Source organism: Mugil cephalus, chromosome 2 (genome assembly GCF_022458985.1).
Source record: "Mugil cephalus isolate CIBA_MC_2020 chromosome 2, CIBA_Mcephalus_1.1, whole genome shotgun sequence".
NCBI classification, from domain to species: domain Eukaryota; kingdom Metazoa; phylum Chordata; class Actinopteri; order Mugiliformes; family Mugilidae; genus Mugil; species Mugil cephalus.
In genome coordinates this window covers 11,026,885-11,042,673 of record NC_061771.1, presented here as the reverse complement: position 1 = coordinate 11,042,673, position 15,789 = coordinate 11,026,885, and the positions used below count along the sequence as shown (strand labels likewise).

Sequence of the window (15,789 nt, the reverse complement as noted above, 5' to 3'; positions counted from 1 at the left end):
GAGACGTGACGTGACCAAGCAAATCTCTTCATCAGAAATACCCCGAAACAGAGCCACTGATGCCACAACATCTCTCCTGGGACGTGTCCAGCCACGTAACTAGAAAGCGTCCTCATGGGGTATGACGCTGGATTTTGCCTCTGCTTGCACTCTCATGTTCTGGCCTGCCTGACGTACCCTGTCACCTGTTCGTGTACGGTCCGTGTCCTCAAAAGGCCGACAGCACCAATGTTAAACTTTTCTCCGCCGAAACTTTACAGTTTTATCTATAATAACTTTGATAGGAATACATGAAGAATTATTGCCACGCATCTACTATACATGGTTATGTTGAGTACCCAGTAGTTAGTCTGAGCCGCATAACAGGCACACACACAATGTGTGTTAGAGTAATTCTCCATTAGTTAAATGGGGCATGTGAATTTTAATTGAAAATGGTTTGATGACACTTTCTTCTGAGGTCTCTACCGCAAACCACCCAGTAACAGGGTTGAAGGACTGAGGGCTCAACGTGAAAGTAAGTACAACCTTTTCTCCATTACAGAGTGATATTTAACTATGTTATTATGTTATTTATGTATAAGTGGGGGTAAATGGGGTTGAAATATTTTAAATCTCTCAGAGTGAGAGAGAGTTTACTCTCTTCCACTCTAGATGTTGCTGTGGCTTAGTCTGACAGTATCCGTTATAAAAACGCTATAGACTGCATTTTATTGAAGTATCCAGGTAACAAATCTATTTAAACTGTGTGCACGTATCACATCAGAAGTGTGTTGTGATGAATATCGTCGTACGAGAGTGAAGCATTTAATGACAGATCTATTATAGTAATTGATAATTAAATGAATAAGTTCTGTTGCCTCAGAGCCACGGCCGTGTGACATTGTTATCACCATCACTGATCCTACGATTGAAGATGGTATATATAAACCAGGCTCTATCCTTTTCTTCCAGTGAGTGATTCCGTTAATAGGACTGTGCTCATTGAACGTACGTGGTCTGAGCTGGAGAAGTGGCTTCTGGTGGCTGTGTTGGGACTGGAGATGACCATGGGAGTTGTTGGAAACTGTCTTGTTCTGATTGTCAAGGTCATGGTAAGGTTCGTTTTTTTTCTTTATATTGATGTAAAATATTTCTATTTCTGTCTTTTCTTTTTTATATATAGTGATGTCTGTGAGTAAGTGCAGACCGGGAAGGTTTAAATTACTTTGGTTTTTGGTTATCACTCATTCAGCACATACAGTAATTAAAAACAAAAGAAGTAAATGGACTTGTTCCAAACCAGAGGAAAGGGTACCCTGGTATGTCAGGGGATTTAAACTGATCTCTAAATTATTGCAGTAAAGAGTCTGTTCATAATGGAAGAGTTGACACTAGATTTATTTCCAAACTTTGCACATTTACACAATCCTAAGAGGGCTAACACAGAAACACAAACAACCATAACATTACCTGAACGGCTGCTGACAAGGAAGAAGAAACTTCACAACCTTCATAAAAAAAGCCAGTCTACTCTATATGGTTTGGAGCTGCATATGCCGACAAAAAACGTATTTTTTTGGAATGATGATCCCAGCTGTAAAGCACGGGGGTGTCAGCATCATGTGTTGGGCATGGCCTACTGCAGGAGGGTCTAATGAGGGCACTTCAGAAAGTAGATGGTATCAAGAGGACGGAAGATTATGTGGATATATTCAAGTGACATCTCAAGACATCAGCCAGGAAGCTAAATGGGTCTGAAAAACGGGCAATGACTCCTAAAGCTAAATGGCTTAAGGATAAGAAAGTTGAGGTATTGCGAGAGAAAAACTGTGTGAGAGCAAAGACATCTATAAACCTGACTGAGTCAGTAGTCAACAATTTGTCAAGAGGTTATTTCTGCTTGGATCCTGATGCCAAGGGTGAACTTACTTTGTCCACAGAATAATTCTGCATCTACTCGTGTTTTTGTCGAATCAATTATTTAAAATGCAGTTTTCAGGGGATTAACTTTTTGTTACATGACTTGTGTTTTCTCACCTCTTGTTGTGTCTTTCATTTTCAGTGCAGGGGTCAGTTCTGCTGTCGTTACTGGCTGCCTTTCGTCAGTCTCACCTTGTCAGACTTAGGTACAATTTACACCAACACTAATGACGGTTACTGTCTTGAATAATCTGACTGCCTCTTAATCTGCACCATCCGATAACACTTTCACCTCAGTGATGTATTCTGAGCCAGTGAAGTCAACCTTTCTGACCATGAACCACTATATTGTCCAGGCTGCTCCGTCCTCATCATCTCTGGGTCCATGCTGGCCATCCTAACGGGAGGTCAGAGTTCACCATGGTGTGAGGTCGTCAGCCTGCTGAAGTTTGCGTTCATCACCTCATCTATCGGGAGCATAGGTACTATGCAGCTCTTTAACTAATCAATAATTGTACTACCATTGTGAAAAAGTGAGCTCTAGTGCCCCATCGAGTTCATTGGGGGAGACTGGACTCAACATGGGTTGCATCATGTATTCTGGGACTATGTAAACGACTAATTACGACTACAAAATTCATTGGTGTAAAATACAACTGAATCAATCTGAGTCACTTGATTGCTTTTTCTGCTAACATTAATAGTTGTCATCATGACAATAATTCAGTATCAGTTCCATTGTGGTAGCTGTCATAATTTCCTAAATGCCGCCAGCAGCCAGTTTGATGCTTTCATTATCTCTTTCCAGCTATCCTCTGTGTGCAGCGGCAGATTGGTATGGCCACCACAGGAAATGCTCCCTTTGTTGTCATGGTGATTGGATGCATGGCTTCTTGGGTGACAGGGTCAGTGTTCGGGAGCATCCCTGTGATCTATGCCTGGATCAGGTATGTCCATATAAAGCTTCCAGCTGATTCACGGCCCACTCTGTTCATCTCCATCTCATCTTCTTTTGCTTCCAGGTACGACCCTGCAGAGATGCTATGCGCCGTCTTCTGGGAGAGCAGCTACTCAGACATGCTGGTCTACATTCTCTGTGCTTTCTCCCTCTGCATCTTCCTCCCCTTCCTCCTCATCTTGGGTTGCTGCGTACTAAGTGCCACTGGCTACTGTTCCAGCTGCAAAAAGTAAGCCAACGGACCTGTTGCATCTGACAAAAAATAATTACAAGTATTAGAAACTGGTCAGACATTGTGCTGATCCCATAGTGACTGGTCCCCATGTGTCCCCATACTGAACTGTGTAAAGCCATGGATTCGAGTCAGATTGAGTCTATTATTAACCTCTGTGGTCTATATTAGTTGGTTAATGAAATGAAAATAAGGTAGAAGGATAACCCATGACTAATTTATTTAGTTGAATGCATGTTATGGAACTTCACCCGGCTACAGGGACCAATAACCAAATACCAAATCCAGTCTTAAGTCCAGTTTTGCCATTTAATATTCTAAAATGGTAATCTGTAAATCTGATTAATAGTACAATTATAACTATAATTAAAATGACCAATCAATAGAGTGCATTGATTGACTTGGAGTTTAACACAGTGGAGGTTGGCGACATTCATTTGTTTGAACCAGACAGTTACAGTGAAAAGTAGCCAAGCCCCAATTACAAAGGTGTAGTCACCCAGATTTTGCTTTTACGAAGTCGACTGAGCTCCAGGCACCAGCAATTTCAATCTTGAATCTTGACTCGAGCTTCATGGTGGGAATGGACCCGTCTATTTCTGGTGCGGTGTCACAGTCGTGCATCGGGACCTGATTTCATTATTGTATATTGTTTTTATGCCATTAGGTTGCCTGATATTTGATGTGGTAGCTGTTTTATTTTCATTCTGTGGATTTAACAGCGACAGAAGTTTTCAATTTTGTTTCTATTTGTACAGATTTTACTTTATTATTTACTTTATTATTTTAGCTTGACTAAGGATTACAAAATGGACAATTATACAGTTTTTGGACATGGGAGGGGTTCAGTTCAAAGCCAACAGTTGTTAGAGGCAGGGCCACTGCTAGCACGCTTCAACTCCAGGATGTCTGTGAACGTTCTCAGTTATTCAGGTCATAGTATATCCAAAAAAAGCTTGTAGAGTTTGTGAGAGATTTTTTTCCATTGAAGCGTTATTTTTGTGTGCACACATTACTATTCCTTATTATTAGTTTAAATGTTACTACTTCTCTCCATTTTGTTTCTACCTCAGTGATGAGGAGTCTGATCTGTCTGAAGTGTCTCCTCTGTTGGTGGCTTCATACATGGTCTGCTACACTCCGTTTTTTGTGTCCGAGGTACATACTGTGCAAACAAAACACAAACTCTACACTGCATCTGCATGAACACATTTTGTTTTTTTATGTCAAAGATGACACACACTGACTGTTCTGTTCTCTCCATTTATCACTCAGCTGATCCTGCTGGGTAGATTGGACCTGTCACCGGCGCCTGATTGGTTAAGGACTCTGTCATCAGTGATGTCATATTTGGACTGTGGTCTGAACCCTCTCATCTACTGCTCCCATCGGAATTTCCGGGAGGCGGGCCTGGCTCTGCTGTGGACCAAAAGAAAACCAGAGTCGGAGCCTGTTCTCATCGGTATCACTAAAGTGATCCACATTTAAATTTCAAAGGGAAACCACAACTATTACACAACTTACTAAGACATGGAAAAAGACTTGAAGACTCTCTGTTTGACATGTCAGAGAATGAAGTTGTAATTAATTGTTAGTGATTTGTGGAATAAAGTGAATTCAAAAAGAGAAAGTGCCTTCCAGGTATTACCCCTCCTATTATCTTTGGGGTCAATTTGACCCCAATCAATGTTCATCATTGAAAAAAAAAGTAGAGGGAAGCTCAACTCACTGGTAGCAAGGGGTTATTTATGTAGTCAACAAACTATAAACAAACAACAACAACAAACAAACAAACTTGGTCAACAAGTTTATGTAAATCATTTTTTTTTAGGGTAAAATGTGTTAGTAATATTTGAGGATAATAGAGGGTTACACTAATCCTTACATCAGGATTCATGCCTCCTACAGACCACGAAATAAAATAACATTTTCACTTATCTTCTCACGGTATGCTGACATTAATGTGTGAACCCAGATATTATACATTTACTCCATCATATACAATACATCATATACACGGCCCATCGTTTGCAGAGGACCCTAAACATTAGTGGTAGAAATAAAACAAAACCAATCAGAATATTAATATGATCAGAATAAACATACAAGATTTAACTAAAGCAGAGTCTTATTACTCACACACAGGAAGGCCCCTAAAATAAATTCAAAAATGACATTGAATCTGTAATACCGCGTGAAAATCAAAGGTCAAAGATGTAACATTACTGTCAAAAACATTTACATGTTCCCAGATGTGCTGCCAGCTGTAATTCAGGTACACTAACTCTACTTTTAAGACCTGCAGTATTAACAGCACGCTTATAATTTCCCTGGTTGCTTTTTCAAACGGCCCGTTACCAAAACATTGTAGACAACAACAGGAATAAAGGATCTTAATCAGGCTCAGCATTACTGAACAGCTGGTTGATGGCTACAGGATTGACATTAGAAGGCACAAAGAGGTGACAAAACGTGGAGCACATTTGTTGAGGGCGTACAACATTTTCAGAACTGAGTGAACTAATTCTCATCAGCTGTCCTGGAACCACAGTTTTCTAACATAGGTTTAGTCAATCCAGTGTTTAGGATTATTGTGAGTTTAAGCCTGCCTTCTGAACTAGAGCCCAGGTGTATGATCAACAAAGGAATTTGATGTTGAAGATGTTTTTAAATTCTTCTTTTTTCATTGGTACAATCTTCAGTGCACAAATATAGTATTCACATTTTCTCCAGCATGCAGCAGCAAGGCCTGAAATAACCAGGGAGTTCAGATAGTTACGGTATCATTCCAGTGAAAATCCATTTTGTGGTAGTAGTGTACATCACAAAATATAATGGTAAAATAAGATACAGAATTTGGTACTAAAAATATATTTGGACTGAAAGACAAATCAGTTATTAAAGTTTTTTTATAAACCACATCGTTTGTAATACATGAGAAACTGACTGAATCTCACAATGAAGGATTCGCACATCTGGTAAAATGAAGAGGGTAACGGGGTAGGAAAGGAAAGACATTTCTGACAAAGGTAACACAAAGAGAGCAGGAGAGAATACACAAATTTTATTATTGATATATTGATATGATATATTTCAAAGATTGATTTTTGAAATAGTTTATGTCATGCACAAATATATTGTATCCACACACTCTTACTGTACATCTCGCTTACTTTGAATAAATATATTGGATTAGAAACTTCAAAGGAGCTGTTAGTGTTTGCAAAGACAAGCTCAGAAAACCCTGCGCTGCTAAATGTCACCATGCAAAGGCACTCATGCTGTTACTTATTTTGTATCGTGTTCACATTTAAACATGGGGCTGCCTATGGAATGAAGAGAGGTCCGAATGAGTCAAAACTACAGAACCTAAAATGTTAAACTATCCTTGTTACTCTGGTCAATTATGTGTAATGTTCAATAGAAAATGCCCCAGAGTCGCTGGACCTCATGACGGTTTGTCTGAGTGACAGCTGAGAGCGATACAACCCGTTGCTGTGGGATTCCAAAGGGCTGTCGGACACCTACAGTGAATGAAAACAGAGAGAGAGGGGGCATTTTGTAATGGAACAAACATTAGTACAGATTAGGTTTAAGTATTTCTTTATTACCCATAAATCAAAGGCACAGAAAGTTCTGGACAAGAGGAATATTGTCTTAAATGGCCACAAGGTGGCAGAAGTAGTCATGAAACAGGGAGTAAAACTATATGATCCCTAAAGAACAGTACTGGTTATAGTTAGTAGTGATGTCCTCATTGCTTCAGACAACAGACTTGTCACTGTACTTGACGTGTTACATCTCAGCACTGCGTTTGACACTATTCATCACAACATGACATTTCAGACACTTGTAAGTGTGATCAGGATTAAAGGCACCACATTGGACTGGTTTGAACCCTGTCTGTCAGAGAGATCCCTGTTTGACTATGTTGACTATAATAGCTGCAGGGCTTCAGATTGATTTTTAAAAATCAAATGTTATGTGATGAAAGCTTAGATGATACCGGCTAGTTGTTGATGATCAGCGTTGTACACGTTGTGCAGCGTTCATATTTTTGGGAGCTGTGAACTGAATGCATAATTTTTTCCAGCGGTAAGAGAAGACGCTAGTTTCACTCCGTCTAAAGGGAAATAATAATGCTATAGGAATTTTTTATAAGAATGTCACCGACAGCATGGATATTATTGCTATAGAGTCTAAGTTATGGCGTTCCCATAACGGACTTCATCAAGGGTCACCTCAAGTCACAACACATCACAAAGAGGAGCAGTAGAACACAACCATGTGCCTCTGTATCTCTGTCAGCTCCTTCAGCTTGTCCTGCAGCTGCCTTCACATGCCTTACTTTTATGGCTGGACGTGTTCTAGTGGAGTCAGACCATCAGGCTGGCCAATATAGTTTATTAAATTAACATTTTAATTTAAACCTTACATACTTACATTAAACCAATAAAATCAAATGTAATGATATGTTGTGATTAATTATTCTGAGATGCACTTGTTTTACCTCTTCAAATTTCTTGGCTTTGTACTGCTCCGCACCCTTCAGGAAATTCAGCAGTATGATGTCACACAACACTGTGCCCTACAAAAAGAACCAAATGATATTCTTTGTTTATCAAGCACTTGGTTAAAAAGAAGTTGCATGATTAAGCACCCCCAAAAGCAGAAAATGTCCTCAAAAATCATCAACAATACCACTCAGTGTTAATTTTAAATGGAGAAAGAAAACTTTTTTTGCCCCTTTTGTCAGTGAAGTACACAAGAAAAACTCACCACTCCCACGGAGGTGAATGCTGCCACCATGTTAATAAGTGTTGGAATCATGTTGAACTTTCCTGCCTAACAGGAAGAACAGTAATCCATATTTAGTTCAAGTCAACTTATGAACTTCTTTTCATATTCCTCAAGCAGTTTCTAAGCATTTTTGTTGAGTGGTAGGACACATTATATCCAACTAAAAGGGTCCAACGCTATATGTGAAGGTGAAGGAGAGTGTGCGTAGTTTGCAGAAGTCTTTAGTTCCTTGTCTTCGCCCATTTTTCCTGCTTTGAACACTTTAACCTCACAAACTACTTCTATTTTAATATCTCTCCATCGTCACACGTAATCTTTAGATTTGCAAGCACACATAACAGCACACAGCTTATACTCACATTTCCATTGACCAGAACATCAAACCTAATGGCATAGGCTTTGACCAGAGTACGGTAGTCTGTCCCATTCTCCATTTTATAATATTTTGCAAACCTATACAGACGGACAAATCACACAGTTCATATACTGAAGAACAGGCATAGTTTTGGACTTCAAGTACAATTAAGAAGTACTTCTTCACAAAAAATATAAGTCAAAACATCGGTGGGCTTTTACCCAAGTCTTGAAAGTAGACAAAGAGAACCCAATCAAACAAATGAACCAGAACTATTATAGTGAGTGAACCCTTGTTATCAATGTCTGGTGTGACCCTCTTGTGCTGTAACAACAGCAGCTAAATGCTTCTGGTAACTGCTGATTGCAGCAGCTGGGGTGGATTTTAGTCCATTCCTCGGTACATCACCACTTCTGATTTCATATGTTGGCGAGTTTCCACACATGAACTGTTTGCTTCAGGTCTTTCCTCAACATTTATAGTGGGTTAAAGTCAAGAATTTGACTGGGCCGCTGTAAAACATTCATTTCGTTCTTCTTTAACCCTTCTTTTGTATAACAGCTTGTATGTTTGGGATTGATGTTTTGCTGCAGGTTTCAGTTTCTCTTAAGATTCATCTCACTGACAGATGTCCTGACATTTCCTTTTAGAAATCATTGGTATGGCTCAGAATTTATTAGTCCATCAGTGACGGCAACCCAGACATTACCTCTCACATTTTTCAAAGACGGGGTGAAGTTTTGGACAACAGTTCTTTCAACAATTCTACTTTGGTTTCATCTGTCCACAAAACATTTTTCCCAGTAGCCTTCAGGCTTGTCTACTTAGTGTTTGTCAAACTGCAAGTGGGAGGGAATGTAGAAAATTTTGATGGGTGCAAAATAATTTTAAGTGGCACTGTATATAGTGTACAGGGACATATACACACATAAGAAACCAAACTCATCCACATACTTAGCTGAAAACTTTACACATACACACATGACACACTCTTACACATATGAAAAATGACAGTCATAAAACTCACAGACACACATGTAAAATGTTTCCATTAGATGTCAAGTCAAAAAGCCTCAAACTAGCTAAACAGTGGCGTTAGGCTGAACAAAGGTATACGATGAGCAGAGACCATAAGAACTCTGTCAAATGCTTCTGTAGATAAAACATACCAGAGTAGCTAAGTATGTACCTGAAATTGTAGCCAGGTGAGACAGCGTTCTTCTGTGACATGGCATCCAGTCTGGTGAATGAGTAGGAGGGATTACAGTGGTCGTCGGACTTGTCAAGATCGCAGTTCCAACCAATTTTTATCCCAATCACTCCTCCCTGACAGAGTTATCAGAAAGAGAGGCAGATGGATGAGTGTGTTAAAAAATAAAACTTTAATAACATGATTTTATGGTCACAAATCAATTTGGTCCTTTATTTTTGTTTCATTTGTAAATGAGCTGCTAATTTGGTACACAACACAGACAGGGACATTAAGACAACAATCATACAAGAGACAATTACAGAACCAGACACAGATAGAAAGGAAAAGGCAGGGCGATATATTCACAAGAGGGCTCAGGGCTGACAAGACACAGGTGAACCGCATGAGGACAATCAACACAGGTGAGACCAATAAGCAATCAACACACACGAGGAAACACAACAGACAGGAAATCAAGTACTTAACAAAATAATAGAGATGGTGGTCATAATGTTATGCCTCATCGACATAAATTCAAAACAAGGCTGTGGAAACAAGATGTTTTAGACTAAAGAGAGATTATTAAACTTGATGCACGTTTTTGTTCTTTAACTACACAATTCCTCAAAAGAATACGGCTGCTAACACCTCTTTAGTTACACAGTTCTGGATTTCAGCGTGTTGCAGTGTTCCCATGGTTTTACTAATTTGTTTTCCCTCATCTCATTTTCTTTCTTCGTACCTACAAAGTTCAGTTTGACCCAGTCAGTGATGTATGAGTACAACAAAAACAGAGTATGGGCTGTATTACAAAGACATGACACAGGCACAGTTTCTCACAAAGATTGCATCTCTACCTTTTTTGCCAGGTTGCCGAAGTCTTGCTGTGCATAGCGGACAACATCTCCCACCCTGAATATAGGACAGTAGGTGTTGTTGACCATGTCAAAGTTACACTTTTTGATGTAATCGTTGGTGATTGTGGGGAGGAAGTTCCCTCTGCAGACATACATGTCAACATGTTAGACATCACCGACAGTCATTCTGTATTCATATTCAACATTAAAGGTGAGTTAGTACTTAGTGTAGTTGAAAGTTGGGAAGCGAATGCTGTTCTTGATGAAGATGGTGAAATTTTCCACTTCCAACATTGGTGTACTGAGGAGGACAGAGGAACACACAGGAAGAGGAAAGTATGAATGGGTGTTGAGGTTTCTTGCCAGGTAAAGTAAAATACGCTCCATTTAAGTGTAAAAACGTTGTTGATTATTGTACTTAAATTGTGCTATTTTCATGAGTACTAGTGCCATTAGTGCACATAATAGCTTGTTATAAAACTGTGCTGAATTGTGAACATAATTGTGAACCTAAGATATATTATCACTTTATTTGTCTAATGTACTGTAGTGGAGCAGAGACCGAATCCTGACATGGTTATGAAACCAAAAATGAACTGTAAATGTAGTAGTAAGTGAATCTCTAAAGCGCGCACCATCCCAGACATAGAAATGTGTATCATCTTACGTTTCTATGGTGTCGATCTCGGCCGGACACCACCCTTTAATCTCACACATCTTGAGAGTGGAATTGAAAGGAACACATTTCCCCGTAAGAATTCCTGAGCAAGAAAAGAAAACCAGTGATCAAAATTACAAGCAAATAGCATAATAATCCTAATAATCATTAAAAATAATGTGATGTCTGCTCAAATTAAAAAAAAAATGAACACATACAGTATACCTGTGTGCTCTTCTTTTCAATATTACATATAAATTGTATAATATATATTTTTTAAAGAAACAAAATTAATTTCTCACCATAACTTCCAAGTCTGTTGAGGTGTTTTGTGCAATTATCGTCGTGGACACAGTTATACTTCTTCTCACTCTGAGTGGCATACAAACACACCCACACAATATTAAATCTACATAATAGTTATTGTAAACATTAGATCAAATGTCCCTCTGTAATTAGAAAGAAGTTGCTCATCACAGCAGACACAATTTTTTTTTTGTTTTGGTTTTTGTTTTTTCTTTATTATTCTCAGTTTTCTCCTCAAATGCAGTGAAGTGAAAAATCTTTTATAAACCCAAAGTTAGGAATACGCTGGTGAATGTAGTGGAGTGTAGCCACAGTTTAGAAACTTCAGAGACAAAAGTTACTGTCAAGCCAACATAAAAAAATATTTTTCAAATACTCATATTCACAGGCTACTTGATGCATTAAAAAACAGAACATTTTCATCATACTGTCAAAAAGAGGCCAAATAATTACCAACTCAGATTTAAATAAGCCCAAAGGCCTAATGATGTCCCCTACCTACATGTCAAATCAAAGCACAACCAGAATGAAGAGATCTTTGTATGTGGCTGTATGACTCTGTTATATGTCAGCCCTGGTGAGTGTTCACATGACCACATCAATTTCACTCTGTAATGGTAAAGGTGGACTCACAAAGCAAAAAAGGTGACAAAACCAAATGATGCACTCATAACGTCATTTCATAGCAGTGGTAATGAAAGTCTCTGACCTCAGGACAGTATCCTTGGACTTGGTTCTCTGTAGTGATCAATTTAGTGATGATGCAAAACACAGAAGCTCCCTGCAGAAAACACATACTGTGTGTAGCGCATCGTCATCATTGCATACATGGTACTATCAGTCACCCAACCACTCATCCACCAGTACCTGTGTAGGTGTGACGTAGTCTGCAACGTCCATGACCTTGTTATTGTAGATTCCAAAACCTTTGACCTTGGTCATAACTGAGGATTCAATCGCTGTGTCCCTCACCTGGTATGCCTTCTCATAGAGAAACACCCACCTAAAACACAAAAATCAAATGTTAGGCTTGTCTAGCTCCAGGACAACAACTCTAAAACATTGTCTCAGTAGACAAAGCCTTATATACTTAACATCCTGTTAATTTAGAGAAGACATGGAGATACTGGAAGCCAGCATCTTCCATCTGTTGTTATGGAAAATGTATGGTCACTGACCGACAACGTGATATCCTGACTGAACAACAGGATACCAGACTGTTCTGTGGCTTTTCACTAATTTGAGCAGCCAGAAAGAAACAGTGCAACAAAAAGGTAGGTGGGGGGCTACATTTGTTAAATCCAAATGGTAAATTCAGTGACCTGTGCTCCTGATATTGAACTGCTGGTCGTCGGGCTGAGGCCACACTATCACCCCTCAGAGTTTTCAGCCCCCGTGTTTTGAACACGTTCCACTGTTGGAGCTGTGACATCATCCACTCAACTGTGGCCGACCCCCCACTTCATGTCACGCTATGAATTATCACGTTGCACAGTGAGTTCAAATACCGCCTCTATCAGTAGGTCGTTTTGTGTGTTGTGCTGCTTATTTCAGCCTTCCTCTGTTGCCTGTGTGTCGGCAATGGGACATTTCAACATGTAGTTGTTGGGGGCCAACTACCATTCCAGACGTTACACTGTGTCGCTGTGTTCACCTTGTCTTTGGATCTATTTGCCTTTTTTCTGCTTTGCCGGTTGGCCTAAATGGTGTAGAGGATGAAAGAGAAGCTGTTTGCCACCACCAACACCCCCTCAGTTAAGGAGCAGGTTCTACCACACACTCATACAGCCACAGGTCTCAAGTCATCTAGTTCAGGGATCTTCAATGTTTTTCAGGCCAAGGACCCCCAAACTGATGGAGAGATTCAGTAGGGACCCTGTACAGTAGTGCTATTTATAAATATACATTATTATTATCAGTTTTGCATTCAGTATTAAGCTGTCCCTTATCCCTTTACTAAACTATGTTGGATTCACGTTAATGTGTATTTAAAGAAATTTAAATTTGTGGGTGAAAATTAAAAAATATATGAAAAATGTCTAATCAACCAAAGATTTTGTGACCCCGTCTGCAGTAACTCCACGGACCCCTAGGGGTCACGGACACACAGTTGAAGACCTATGATCTAGGGGCCTATCAGGCTATATCACCAAGTACCACCAGCCTCAACTGACCGTGACTTTAAAACCGACACCACTTACTGTTATCTGCCTAAGCAAAACGAACATGTATTACTAGCATTGCCAAGGCCTTTTTTCTTTATCTTTTTTAAGTTTTTCTAGATTATGATTATTTTCTTTCATGCTTTAAACTGTGCATTTGTGACTTAAACCAGGGAGCTATCCTCCTCTGATGCCCAAGACGCAGTCAAGACACTGAGTCAAGAGACTCAGAGAAGCTGCAGCGCTATAAACAAAATAATCAGCAAGCTTTTAGGTTGCTGTCTTCCATTACATTGGCACTTGACGCTGAAGTAAATAATAAAGGAATTATCTCTTCATATTTAGTTACAGCACCACTGTATCATCATTTGCTGTAATGAAATTTCTTTCCAACTGCTGTGTAATCCATTATTGTAGGCTGAGAGGGAATCAGGAAATTGTGAGACAAAAAAGGTTATGATGAAAAACTGTTTCTATGCTTTTTTCTAGACGAGATCCAGGGTGGGATTAAAACTGAGGCAGTTAGATCACATCTACGTGGATGTTAAAGCCAACCACTAAAGTCACTATATCTGTACTTAGCACTAAAGAACTCAGAGAGGAGGAGGCGTGTGATACACAACAACAAATGGTGTTTGTTTTTCTAGGTTCGTTTGTGTTTTTTTTTTCTGAGAGACAAAGAGTAAGATTTTCAAATGGGTTTAAGCTTTGTTTAAATTTAGGATTAATGAATAAATTAGTCGGAGTCGGAGATGGCTGCTTACTCCTCTTCCTGTGCTTCGAGTAACATGATAACTACTATGACAGGCAGCGTAATCTAATTTAAATGGACATAATCATAAGGGTGCAGACTGCATTTAAGAACTTTGTCACATAATATTTAATTCCCAGTCATATAATACTACACAAACAATTATAATTATTGTGTTGTTATTATGAATTAAACATAAATGTATACATACACTACAGGCCACAGGCATTCGTTCCTCAAGGGACATTTGTATGCAGACTCTCAAAAGCCAAAGAGTTAAAGGGAATAATGCAACCAGTGATTTTTTTTTTAACTTTTGCACCGAAGTTGTGACTCGACCCTAAAACTAAGCCCTTCTTTTCTATTACTGACATTTATTCAGCAATGGTGTGGTATCATTTTTGTACAGATACAGGTAAAATGAGGAAAATGGTGCATATCAATAAAAGCAAAGTGTGACCATGTAGTAAATACATCCCAGAATACATAGAACTCATGCTGTTTTTTAAGAAAGGCGTTGAGAACAGAAGCTTGAAGCTGCTTCCAAACTTTTGACCTGTAGTGTGTATAAATGTAAGTCTTCTATAAGCCTGAACACACACTCACCCAACGAAGTAAGCGATGATGAGGAGTTGGACGACGCGATTGATGATGCCGATGGTCCAGCTCTTCACGACCACTGACTTCGTGGTTTCATAAGTGAAGAAGTTTTTAAAACAAGACCACATCCCAGAAGTATGTGTGTGTGATCCAGATAGTTAGTGTACGTCCTGTTGTATTAAATACAGAAAGAATATATATATATATAGGCGTAATGTCTATTATTGAATTCCAAATGCCTCAAGCAATTAAAGACTGAGAACGGCAAATATTGCTGACACTGCCATTATTATTTTGCCCATTAAAAAGAAAGAACATTGATGTAGCAGGTCCAACATGGAGCAGTAGCCAAGATATCCAACAGATGTGTCTCGTCACACTCTTCATGGAAGCTCTGATATCCTCGCTGCTCAGTGACTCCAGTCTTCAGCTAATGCTCGCTTCCTGTTACTTCAAGCTTTATGAGCTGTTGTCTCTCTGTCTTTGTCAAGTCCTGCTTCTCTCTCTCCCTCTCTCTCTCTCTCTGTCTCTCTAAACTCTTCCTAAAAGGCCAACCGTAGGATTAAATTTAACTGTATAGTATTGTACTTCCAAATGTTTCTGTTATTCTGACAACCGTTTTTTAATGGAGTCAGCAAAGTAACACAAATGCTTTTTTGTTTTATTTAATACAGTTTTATTTTATTTTTTTAATTTAATACAACAGCACCACAAACTAAGGTTTATGTCTGACATTGTTTCAACATAGACTGAACATTAGAACAATAATGAATGAGGATTTACTGCAGGACTGTTCTATTAGAATATCATTTCACCACTGTATTTAAGTATGAGCATAACTATGCGTATATCAGTGGTTTAAAACACTTCTGCCGCACATTTAAACCCTTAAAGAGTAACCTCAAATGCACCAACTTCTGTTACAAATGGTCCTCCAACTTCCTTCTGTGGACACTTCATATGTGATCATCCTCCTCATCTAACTCTCCATAATCTTCTTGTCTTCAGGCCTCAAA

General features: G+C 39.1%; 2 protein-coding genes across 2 annotated transcripts; one reads left to right on the top strand and one right to left on the bottom strand.

Annotated features, from left to right (window-relative positions):
• Positions 1 to 114: 114 nt before the first annotated feature.
• Positions 115 to 4,616, top strand: si:dkey-9i23.8 (galanin receptor type 1). The gene is made up of 8 exons (XM_047577352.1): positions 115 to 119; positions 974 to 1,094; positions 2,045 to 2,108; positions 2,259 to 2,384; positions 2,711 to 2,849; positions 2,925 to 3,089; positions 4,166 to 4,250; positions 4,368 to 4,616. Exons 1-8 carry the CDS (start codon positions 115 to 117, stop codon positions 4,578 to 4,580), a joined length of 918 nt encoding a protein of 305 aa, XP_047433308.1. The 3' UTR covers positions 4,581 to 4,616.
• A 1,517-nt stretch (positions 4,617 to 6,133) lies between these two features.
• On the bottom strand, positions 6,134 to 15,210 carry p2rx3b (purinergic receptor P2X, ligand-gated ion channel, 3b). The gene is made up of 12 exons (XM_047579104.1): positions 14,780 to 15,210; positions 12,128 to 12,263; positions 11,970 to 12,041; positions 11,257 to 11,326; positions 10,964 to 11,057; positions 10,520 to 10,597; positions 10,297 to 10,438; positions 9,437 to 9,573; positions 8,252 to 8,345; positions 7,872 to 7,937; positions 7,603 to 7,680; positions 6,134 to 6,616 (listed from the first exon to the last, which is right to left on the bottom strand). The coding sequence occupies exons 1-12, from the start codon at positions 14,899 to 14,901 to the stop codon at positions 6,497 to 6,499; spliced, it is 1,209 nt and encodes a 402-aa protein (XP_047435060.1). The 5' UTR covers positions 14,902 to 15,210; the 3' UTR covers positions 6,134 to 6,496.
• Between the last annotated feature and the right edge of the window lie 579 nt (positions 15,211 to 15,789).

What these genes read in the sequence shown, in the direction of transcription:
- si:dkey-9i23.8 (XM_047577352.1), top strand. An exon ending in TTCTGATTGTCAAGGTCATG is followed by an intron (nt 1,095 to 2,044) that starts GTAAGGTTCGTT and finishes TTTCATTTTCAG; the next exon opens with TGCAGGGGTCAGTTCTGCTG. An exon ending in GTGATCTATGCCTGGATCAG is followed by an intron (nt 2,850 to 2,924) that starts GTATGTCCATAT and finishes TTTTGCTTCCAG; the next exon opens with GTACGACCCTGCAGAGATGC.
- p2rx3b (XM_047579104.1), bottom strand. Translation starts at nt 14,901, where the DNA reads ATGTGGTCTTGTTTTAAAAACTTCTTCACTTATGAAACCACGAAGTCA. An exon ending in CATTCACCTCCGTGGGAGTG is followed by an intron (nt 7,681 to 7,871) that starts GTGAGTTTTTCT and finishes TTCTTTTTGTAG; the next exon opens with GGCACAGTGTTGTGTGACAT. An exon ending in AAGCCAAGAAATTTGAAGAG is followed by an intron (nt 6,617 to 7,602) that starts GTAAAACAAGTG and finishes CATTCACTGTAG; the next exon opens with GTGTCCGACAGCCCTTTGGA.